Source organism: Onthophagus taurus, chromosome 8 (assembly GCF_036711975.1).
Source record: "Onthophagus taurus isolate NC chromosome 8, IU_Otau_3.0, whole genome shotgun sequence".
Lineage (NCBI taxonomy): Eukaryota > Metazoa > Arthropoda > Insecta > Coleoptera > Scarabaeidae > Onthophagus > Onthophagus taurus.
In genome coordinates, this window is record NC_091973.1 from 7,444,678 (window position 1) to 7,456,597 (window position 11,920).

At 29.1% G+C, this 11,920-nt stretch overlaps 1 protein-coding gene across 1 annotated transcript; it reads right to left on the reverse strand.

The window, feature by feature from the left end:
* Window positions 1-3,664: 3,664 nt before the first annotated feature.
* LOC111419624 (major facilitator superfamily domain-containing protein 6) lies at window positions 3,665-6,371 on the reverse strand. Its single transcript, XM_023052452.2, has 4 exons — window positions 6,223-6,371; window positions 5,532-6,165; window positions 4,695-5,420; window positions 3,665-4,590 (listed from the first exon to the last, which is right to left on the reverse strand). The coding sequence occupies exons 1-4, from the start codon at window positions 6,332-6,334 to the stop codon at window positions 3,768-3,770; spliced, it is 2,295 nt and encodes a 764-aa protein (XP_022908220.2). The 5' UTR covers window positions 6,335-6,371; the 3' UTR covers window positions 3,665-3,767.
* Between the last annotated feature and the right edge of the window lie 5,549 nt (window positions 6,372-11,920).

Here is an 11,920-nt window from a genome sequence, read left to right on the forward strand (position 1 = left end):
TAACCGGGTTCAAATTAATTATAACTATGTTATGGTTACAAAGTGGAAATGGCCAAAATATCAAAATTGAGTGTTTTAGTTATTATGATTGATCATAACTCAAAAACTAAAATCGATGGAGAAAAATGTTTTAGATATAAATTGTTTATATTGAACCAAAAAGACATAATCCATAATTAGATTCAGCTTAATTATAACTACGTTATGGTTACAAAGCGGAAATCACCAAATATTAAAATTAAATGTTTTCGCTATTAAATTCGATCATAACTCAAAAATTAAAGGCGATGGAGAATAATGTTTGAGATATAGATTATTTATGTTAAACCAAAAAGACATAATCCATAACCAGGGTCAGCTTAATTGTAACTATATTACGGTTATAAAGTGGAAATCGCCAAAATATCAAAATTGAATGTTTTCGTTGTTAAGGTTGATCATAACTCAAAAACTAAAGGCGATGGGGAATAATGTTTAGGATACGAATTGTTTATATTGAACCAAAAAGACATAATCCATAATCGGGTTCAAATTAATTGTAACTATATTATGGTTACAAAGTGCAAATGGCCAAAATATCAAAATTGAGTGTTTTTGTTATTATAATTGATCATAACTCAAAAACTAAAAGCGATGGAGAAAAATGTTTTAGATATAAATTGTTTATATTGAACCAAAAAGACATAATCCATAATTAGATTCAGCTTAATTATAACTACGTTATGGTTACAAAGCGGAAATCACGAAAATGTTAAAATTTAATGTTTTCGTTATTAAATTCGACCATAACTCAAAAATTAAAGGCGATGGAGAATAACGTGTGAGGTATACATTGTTTATGTTGAATCAAAAAGACATAATCCATAACCAGGTTCAGCTTAATTGTAACTATATTATGGTTACAAAGTGGAAATCGCCAAAACATCAAAATTGAACATTTTCGTTGTTAAGGTTGATCATAACTCAAAAACTACAGACGATGGGGAATAATGTTTAGGATATGAATTGTTTATATTGAACCAAAAAGACATAATCCATAACCGGATTCAAATTAATTCGAACTATATTTTGGTTAGAAAGTGGAAATCGCCAAAATATCAAAATTGAAATTTTCGTTGTTAAGGTTTGATCATAACTCAAAAACTAAAGGCGATGGGGAATAATGTTTAGGATATGAATTGTTTATATTGAACCAAAAAGACATAATCCATAACCGGGTTCAAATTAATTATAACTATGTTATGGTTACAAAGTGGAAATGGCCAAAATATCAAAATTGAGTGTTTTTGTTATTATGATTGATCATAACTCAAAAACTAAAAGCGATGGAGAGAAATGTTTTAGATATAAATTGTTTATATTGAACCAAAAAGACATAATCCATAATTAGATTCGACTTAATTATAACTACGTTATGGTTACAAAGCGGAAATCACCAAATATTAAAATTAAATGTTTTCGTTATTAAATTCGAACATAACTCAAAAATTAAAGGCGATGGAAAATAATGTTTCAGATATAAATTGTTTATGTTGAATCAAAAAGACATAATCCAGAACCATGTTCAGCTTAATTGTAACTATATTATGGTTACAAAGTGGAAATCGGTAAAACATCAAAATTGAACATTTTCGTTGTTAAGGTTGATCATAACTCAAAAACTAAAGGCGATGGGGAATAATGTTTAGGATATGAATTGTTTATATTGAACCAAAAAGACATAATCCATAACGGGGTTCAAATTAATTGTAACTATATTATGGTTACAAAATGGAAATGGCCAAAATATCAAAATTGAGTATTTTTGTTATTATGATTGATCATAACTCAAAAACTAAATTGATGGAGAAAAATGTTTTGCATATAAATTGTTTATATTGAACCAAAAAGACATAATCCATAATTAGATTCAGCTTAATTATAACTACGTTATGTTTACAAAGTGGAAATCACCAAATACTAAAATTGAATGTTTTTGTTATTAAATTCGAACATAACTCAAAAATTAAAGGCGATGGGGAATAATTTTTAGGATATGAATTGTTTATATTGAACCAAAAAGACATAATCCATAACCTGGTTCAAATTAATTGTAACTATATTATGGATACAAAGTGGAAATGGCCAAAATATCAAAATTGAGTGTTCTTGGTACTCTGTTGGAAATAATTCACGAGTACACCCTGCATAATCTGAACGCGTGTGTCTAGCGTAATGAAATTTGGTATGGAATTTGGTACCTCCATGTGAAGGTAGTGTAACTTACCTTCACATGGAGAGCGATGCAACTCTGCTGGGTGGGTATACATCAATAGCGAGAGTATCCCCCAAAGATGTTCGATCGGATTCAAATCCTGAGAACGAGCTGGCCATGGAAGTATTCGTATACGGTGCTCTTCCACAAAGGTCTGTACAACTCATCACGTCTCCGACCTACCAAAATTCGCACGTATCCGGTGCTCAATCAAATCTTGATTCGTCGGAAAACAAAATGTCCCTCCACCAATCTGTGGTGCTCGAATGTTAGTGTGCATACCCATAACCATTCCTCCCTCAAACTCGCTTAAGTGACGCGATCGCCCTTCCATCGCGCACAGAGCAGCACAGAGTACGACAACAAACTGGTCCCTCACACCACACTAAAAACGACAGGTATATCCCACCCACTTCAGTCCCCATAGCGACGGAATGTTCCACTTGGAAGGGCGGAAAAACTCGAAACTCGCTGAACAAACTCGTCTAGAAATATTATCGATTTATCTTCACGCGTTCAGATTATATAGGGTGTGCTCGTGAATTATTTCCAACAGTGTATTACGATCATAACTCAAAAACTAAAGGCGATGGAGAAAAATGTTAATAATAAAGACCGAGCAGAAGGCATATTATGAATCATCTTTTAAAAATAAAAGTTCCAGGGATCTCTGGAAATCACTAAGACATCTGAATGTTACCAAATTAAAATAGGAGGCATTAATAATAATTTTTTACAAGCTGCTGAAAACTCAATGATCGCTGATCCCGACTTAATTCAGGCTTACACTACCACGGAAAAGTCTACCTTTAATGAATTGTTAAATATCAAGCCTGGCAGTGTGGGATATGATGAACTCTCGGTTGTTATGATACGTTAGTGTTGTCCTTTCACACATCACACATCTTATTAATATATGCTTGTCGAGGTCAATCCTTCCAAAATGTTGAAAGAAATCTTTAGTAACACCTTTGCCAAAGATTAAAAATCCTATGACATTTTCGGACCTACTACCAATCAGTATTTTACCTGTTTTGTCTAAAGTATTAGAAAAAAATATGAATGATCAAATTTTCTGCCTAGGACACAGTTTGGATTTCGTGCTAGACTACAGTAGGGCCTTTGATATGTCAATTATAGGATGTTATCAACTATCTTATCCTTCATTGGGTTTAATGATTCTGCTATGAGCATGATTGATAGTTATGTGTTAGGCAGACAACAAGTCGTTAAATTGGGTGATCGGAGATCTGAACTGCGAGGCTTGAAGTTAGGAGTGCCACAGGGTTCTATCTTGGGGCATCTCCTGTTTTGTATCTACACTTCTAATCTTTCGACAGTTTTGAAATATTCAGACACAATCTTCTTTTTGTTTTTATTCTTAAATAAATAATTAAAATAAAATAACTGTTTTAATAATAAATTTCGTTTATTTCATTACTTAAAAATAATAACACTATAAACTACAAAAATAACGCCTCTTAAAAAAAGATAACTTAACATTAAAAAATAACTATTCTTCACCTTCTTTTTCATCATTTTTGATTTCATTTCGTTTCTCCTTCTCTAAATTATCAATTTTTTTAATCACTTTGTTTATGGTGTTATCGTATATAATCTCATCAGTTTCATCAGGAATTAAATTTTTGTTCAAGATATCTTCGGACACAGGATTACTAGCACTTTTTGTTAATTTCGATAAACTCGACGGTTTGTAATCGTACAATTTCGTGCTGTTATTTCTGCTAAGATATCCGGTGGAATTTTTGAATTGAGGATTCGAATTTCTGTTGTTAACCTCCATCGTGGATTTGATCAAATCAACTTTAGACGCGCTTCCTCGGAATTTGATCGCTCCGGAACTACTTCTTCTCACAACGCTGCTGCTTCTGGTTCTTCCTAAGGAAGTTAAAGAGCCGATTTGGTTGTACTCGATCATTAAACTTAATCGTTCCATGGACACCATGGTTCCTTGGTCTTTAAATTTAGGTTCGGGGTCTTTTAACCGCTCGGTTTCTTCTTCTTCTTCTTCGTCGATTTCGTCGAATTTCCTCAACCAAAGGAAGTGCAAAACTGCGTAACTTAATCCGGAAATCATAGCCCCGAGTCCCATGTATCTAAATGCTTGGCGTATTCCAACCAATTCGATGAGTTGACCCCCGAAAAATGTTCCACTTCCCTTTCCAATGCTGAAATGGGCCATCCCAGCGACTCCTATTAAGGTTGCCAATAAACTTTTTGGCGCTAATATTGCGCAATATGTTGCAGCTGCTACCCACATAAGATGAACAGAAAGGGATTCCATTGCTTCGAAAGGAAAGCACCACCAAGGATTGCTAAAAACAATTTACATCAAGTATGCAACTAATATCACAGTACGCGTATTGAAATACGCGATTTGCGTATTTGGTTGCATACTGTATAAATTTAAGTTTCTTACTCAATTAATGAATATCCCATTAATCTTCCTGCGTGGGCAAAAAACGCAATAATGACAACATTAACATGTCCAACTTTTTTGGTGATTCTTTCCGCCCCATACAAAAACGGCATAGAACTTATTGTACCAACAGTGACGGTGATTCCTAATAAATAAGTAGGCGCTCCAAGATCGATTAAATAGAAGAACAAAAAACTTTCGATGAAACCCCACAAATTTCCTAATCCGAATAAGAAAACGATGAACAAAATAACGTTCGGCATTTTAACGATATTTGCGAGATCTTTGAATATGTTATCAGCGGGAATCTTGGTTCCAAGCGGCATCAAAAAAACCATCACTGCCGATATCAACAATAGGACATCGTAGGCGTAAAAAGCGGTTGAGTAATCGGTGTAACCGAGACCTTTGCTGCGGTAATCTATAAAAGCACCCGTCACAGGCGAGAATATTGCCATACCAATGCTCGAGAAAAGTTTTTCCTTTCCGAAATCTCCACCGTATTTTTCAATCATCGTCAATGCGATAGGATCCATTATTGTTACTCCAGCTGTCATCATCGTCGAAGCTAAAAATCGCAAACCGAAATAAAGCCAAAACGTTTTATCGTCGGATTCTTTAAATTCGGGAGGGCACATATCTGGACCACCTTCCAAGAAACGACATTTATGCACAATACATTCTCCAGGAAAGACTTCCGTGTTTTCTATAATTATCCCACCACATCTATTTTGTACAAAAAAAAAAATATAAATAATGCAACCAATATCGCAAATCGCGTATTGCAATACCAATACTGTGATATTAGTTGCATACTTAACGATAATTAATTAATACCTAATATCATTTTCGTATAATTCAGTAACATTAACACCATATTTCAAGAGCAAAGTTTCGTTAAAATTTTTGGTGTAATCAGCGGTGTTGTTATCTTGATCCACAGCAACCGGCATCCCCATTTGAAAGGATGGATCCCGAAGTCCCTCGTACATATCGATGTTTAACGAAAGCGTGGTTTCATTTTCAAAAACTTTTTTGTATTTTAATTTCGGAGCGGTGGTTGAGGCATTCGTCGTTGAAGTATTGGCAGGTTTTAAAAGACAACGATTAACACACATGTGAAGTTCGATATTGATGTTCTCCTCGCTGGGGCATTCTCGGCTGGCACAAGGACTCCACCAAACTTCCGTAAAGTTCCTTTCAGGATGTCTCATTACGTAAGCCTTGGGGACGCTCCCGGGCGTTTCTTGGTGAGGGATTAGGAAAAGGGCGTGATGAAGTGCCGCATTTAGTATAAACGCAACTATCACTACCGGTTTGTACTTTCCAAATTTGTCTACGAGAAAACCGGTTACAGATGGCGCCAAAAACGTGGTGCATGGCAATGCTAAGTATATTGCGGAAATTTCTTTTATGGTCAATCCAATACTTTGCATGTGAAGTGTAAGATATGGAAGCAATGAAGATGTGGCTGTGAATATAATAAAATTAAATATTTAAAAAGCAAGTGTTTTGAATGATTCTTTACCTCCATATAAGAAAAAGAGAGACAGTTTTAACGCGATCAAGTTTTTGTTGATACTAAAGAAGCTTTTCTTCTCCTCTTTGACATCGCTGCTGCCAACCGCTGCATCCGTCATCTCAAGAAAACGACCCCGTAGAAACTAACCGTTGCGATTTTATTTCCTCGACATCCTTCTAAAAACGCTTTATTTGCAGCGGCGAGATAAGGACCAGTACAAATTTACCCACGTCGCATTCATAATAACAATTTCGTTTTATTTAATTAGCGTTGACGTTAATTTTTCTTTTTACTAATCAAAAAAAAATATTCATTGTGACCAAGGGAGATTTTTCACTTGTGTTGCGTAATTTCTACAATTTCATCACGTTTTGTATAATTTACACGTGCATATGACATCTTTATTTATTACTTCATTCTTTCACTATATTTGTGTAAATAGTAATGAATCTTTTTGGCGAGGTTAATTTTTTGAGATAAAGGTATATAATTTGATTTTTATATTAAAAATGATTATTTATAATAATATGTTTATAACATAATTGCCCTATTCAACTCATCTTGTTTTTTTCCTTATCTTTTAATACGTTCAGCAAAATATTTTTATATTAAGATTAAAATTTTTTTCTTTGTTAAAAGAACCCAAATTAAAGGTATAATTTTTTCCATAAAAAAACATAGGCGACGATGGTGTAAGATATAACAGATATTCTACTTTGCCGATCTTCAAAGAGTAATGTTGGTTGCGTATTATGTATATTATCTTTATATACTTTTCGTGAAGAAATTAATAAAAATAATTTAACTAAAAACAATACAGTACTTTCCCCCCTCTCCCCCATTTCCACGATTGCATGATTAATAATAATAATAATAACATATAACACTTTAAAGTTTTCTACAGCGAATTTATTAATAGTCACAATATAGACATATTAATAGTAACAAGGTTATCATTGTAATATGTCAGTTTGCTGTAAGGTTTAAAAGTATGCTGATATAATTTTCGTGTATGGTTTTTTTGCAATGGAAATGTTCGAAAATCAATACGAAAAGTAATATATAGGGTCCGATTTAAAAAATTGGTCGTGACCTTCATATAACCTTGAAAATAATGGCCCTAGCTTCTCGCAGCCACAATCCTCTCTAGCAGCTTCGAGGTAACATTTAAAATACTAATAGGTCATAAATCCAGACAACAATTAATAATATGACAAATATGGAACAATAACATTTTTACGCTAATACCATCACATTCAACTGTATTAGTTTTAGTAAATTGTAACGTACGAAAGACTTCCTCTTCAGATTCGAGCGAAAAGTGCAGCCTACTAGAGACCTGAGGCAATAAATTAGAATTATAGAATTGTATAAGATCTGCATCACCAGGGCTATTATTGCTTATCGATTTATGTTATAAACCAACTGTATGTCTCAATGTATAACCGTTCGCGACCACTTGAAGTAGGTGTTTGTGTCAAGTTTCATAAGAACATATGCAGTGTCCACCAAAAAAGGCAGCAACACCCTGTTTTTCTTGATATTGTTTGTTGATTTCTTTTATTAATACTAATATTCTTCTTTAATAATTTGTTCATGGATATTTCAATAATATTATCTTATAAATTTTACATCATATCATAAATTAGAATCATTAAGCTACAATTTAACATACATATCATATCAAGATTTTTTTAAATATTGTCGATATGATTTTTTGAAAATTTCTCATAATCTTTGACAATTTCGTCTCTAATATTATTAATTTTTTCCTGGGAATTTCAATAATATTATCTTATAATTTTTATATCATATCGTAAACTAGAATCTTTAAGCTTCCATTTAACATACATGTCATATCATTATTCTTAAAAATACAGTCGATGTGATTTTTTGAAATTTCCTATTATTCTTGATTTTTAAATTTGACAATATTTTCTTTAATAATTTTTTCCTGAAAATTCCAATAATATTATATTATAGTTTTTATATCATACCATAAACTAGAATCTTTAAGCTTCAATTTAACATAAATATCACATAAAGATTCTTAAAAGTATAGATGATATGATTTTTTGAAAATTTCGCATTTTAGCTTTAAAAATTTAACAATTTCTTCTTTAATAATTTTTTCCTGGGAATCAATAATATTATCTTATAATTTTTATATCATATCATAAACTAGAATCTTTAAGCTTCCATTTAACATACATGTCATGTCATTATTCTTAAAAATACAGCCGATGTGATTTTTTGAAATTTCCTATTATTCTTGATTTTTAAATTTGACAATATTTTCTTTAATAATTTTTTCCTGGAAATTTCAATAATATTATCTAATAATTTTTATATCATGTCATAAACTAGAATCTTTAAGCTTCCGTTTAACATACATGTCATATCATTATTCTTAAAAATACAGTCGATGTGATTTTTTGAAATTATTATTCTTGATTTTTAAATTTGACAATATTTTCTTTAATAATTTGTTCCTGGATATTTCAATAATATTATCTTATAATTTTTACATCATATCATAAACTAGAATCATTAAGGTACAATTTAACATACATGATATGTATGTTATATCAAGATATATGATATATCAAGATTCTTAAAAATATAGTCGATATGATTTGTTAAAAATTTCGCTTTTTGATGTAAACATTTGACAATTCCTTTAATAATATTTTCCTGAAAATTCCAATAATATTATATTATAGTTTTTATATCATACCATAAACTAGAATCTTTAAGCTTCAATTTAACATACATATCACATAAAGATTCTTAAAAGTATAGATGATATGATTTTTTGAAAATTTCTCGTAATTTTTGACAACTTCATCTATAATAATTTTTTTCTGGAAATTTCAATAATATTATCTTATAATTTTTACATCTTATCATAAGCTAGAATCATTAAGCTACAATTTAACATACATATTATATCAAGATTTTTAAAAATATTGTCGATATGATTTTCTGAAAATTTGTATTTTTGATTTATAAATATGACAATTTTTTCCTGGAAATTTCAATAATAATATCTTATAATTTTTATATCATATCATAAACTAGAATCATTAAGCTACATGACATACATATCCTATCAAGATTCTTAAAAATATAGTCGATATGATTTTTTGAAAATTTCTCGAAATTTTTGACAACTTTATCTTTAATAATTTTTTCCTGGAAATTTCAATAATATTATCTTATAATTTTTACAACATATCATAAACTAGAATCATTAAGCTACAATTTAACATACGTATCATATCAAGATTCTTAAAAATATAGTCGATATGATTTTTTGAACATTTCTCGTAATTTTTGACAACTTTATCTTTAATAATTTTTTCCTGGAAATTTCAATAATATTATCTTATAATTTTTACATCATGTCATAAACTAGAATCATTAAGCTACAATTTAACATACATATCATATCAAGATTCTTCAAAATACAGCCGATATGATTTTTTGAAAATTTCGCGTAATTTTTGATTTATAAATTTGACAATTTCTTTTTTAATAATCTTTTCCTGGAAACTTCAATAATATTATCTTATAATTTTTACATCATATCATAAACTAGAATCATTAAGCTACAATTTAACATACATATCATATCAAGATTCTTCAAAATACAGCCGATATGATTTTTTGAAAATTTCGCTTTATTTTTGATTTATAAATTTGACAATTTTTTCCTGAAAATTTCAATAATATTATCTTATAATTTTTACATCACATCATAAACTAGAATTTTTAAGCTACAATTTAACATACATATCATATCAAGGTTCTTCAAAATATAGTCGATATGATTTTTTGAAAATTTCGCTTCATTTTTGATTTACAAATTTGACAATTTCTTGTTTAATTAATTTTTTCCTGGAAATTTCAATAATATTACCTTATAATTTTTACATCATATCATAAATTAGAATAATTAAGCTACAATTTAACATACATATCATATCAAGATTCTTAAAAATATAGTCGATATGATTTGTTGAAAATTTCTCGTAATTTTTGACAACTTCATCTTTAATAATTTTTTTCTGGAAATTTCAATAATATTATCTTATAATTTTTACGTCATATCATAAACTAGAATCATTAAGCTACAATTTAACATACATATCATATCAAGATTTTTAAAAATATTGTCGATATGATTTTTTGAAAATTTTTTCCTGGAAATTTCAATATCATATAATTTTTACATGATATCATAAACTAGAATCATTAAGCTACAATTTAACATACATATCATATCAAGATTCTTAAAAATATAATCGATATGATTTTTTGAAAATTTCTCGTCATTTTTGACAACTTCATCTTTAATAATTTTTTCCTGGAAATTTCAATAATATTATCTTATAACTTTTACATCATATCATAAACTAGAATCATTAAGCTATAATTTAACATACATATCATATAAAGATTCTTAAAAACACAAATAGTATGATATTTTGAAAATTTCGCATTGTTTGATTCAAAAATTTGACAATTTCTTCTTTAATAATTTTTTCCTGTGAATTTCAATAATATTACCTTATAATTTTTATATCATACCAGAAACTAGAATCTTCAAGGTACAATTTAACATACATATCACATAAAAATTCTTAAAAATACAGTCGATATGATGTTTTGAAAATTTTGGTCTATACTTGATTTATAAATTTGACAATTTCTTCTTTAATAATTTTTGCCTGGGAATTTCAATAATATTATGTTGTAGTTTTTACATAATATCATAAACTAAAATCATTAAGCTACAATTTAACATGCATATCATATCAATATTCTTAAAAATATAGTCGATATGATTTTTTGAAAATATTTCGTAATTTTTGACAATTTCGTCTTTAATAAAATTTTCCTGGAAATTTCAATAACATTATCTTATAATTTTTACATCATATCATAAACTAGAATCATTAAGCTACAAAAATACAGTCGATATGATTTTTTTAAAACTTTGCATTATTTTTGATTCAAAAATTTGACAATTTCTTCTTTAATAATTTTTTCATGGGAATTTCAATAATATTACCTTATAATTTTTACATCATATCATAAACTAGAATCATTAAGTTACAATTTAACATACATATCATATCAAGATTCTTAAAAACACAAATAGTATGATATTTTGAAAATTTCGCATTGTTTGATTCAAAAATTTGATAATTTCTTCTTTAATAATTTTTTCCTGGGAATTTCAATAATATTACCTTATTATTTTTACATCATACCATAAACTAGAATCTTCAAGGTACAATTTAACATACATATCATATAAAAATTCTTAAAAATACAGTCGATATGATTTTTTTTAAATTTTGCTCTATTTTTGACTTATAAATTTAACAATTTCTTCTTTAATAATTTTTGCCTGAAAATTTCAATAATATTATCATATAATTTTTACATCATATCATAAATTAGAATTTTTAAACTTCAATTTAACATACATATCATATCAAGATTCCTAAAAATATAGTCGATATGATTTTTTGAAAATTTTTCGTAATTTCTTGTGTAATAATTTTTTCCTGGAAATTGCAACACATAGCCGGTGATGGAGCAAGACACGACAGATACTCTACTTTGCCGATCTTGAAGCAGTAAAGTTGGTTGCGCGCAATTTATAAAATCGAATTAATTATATATAATTTTT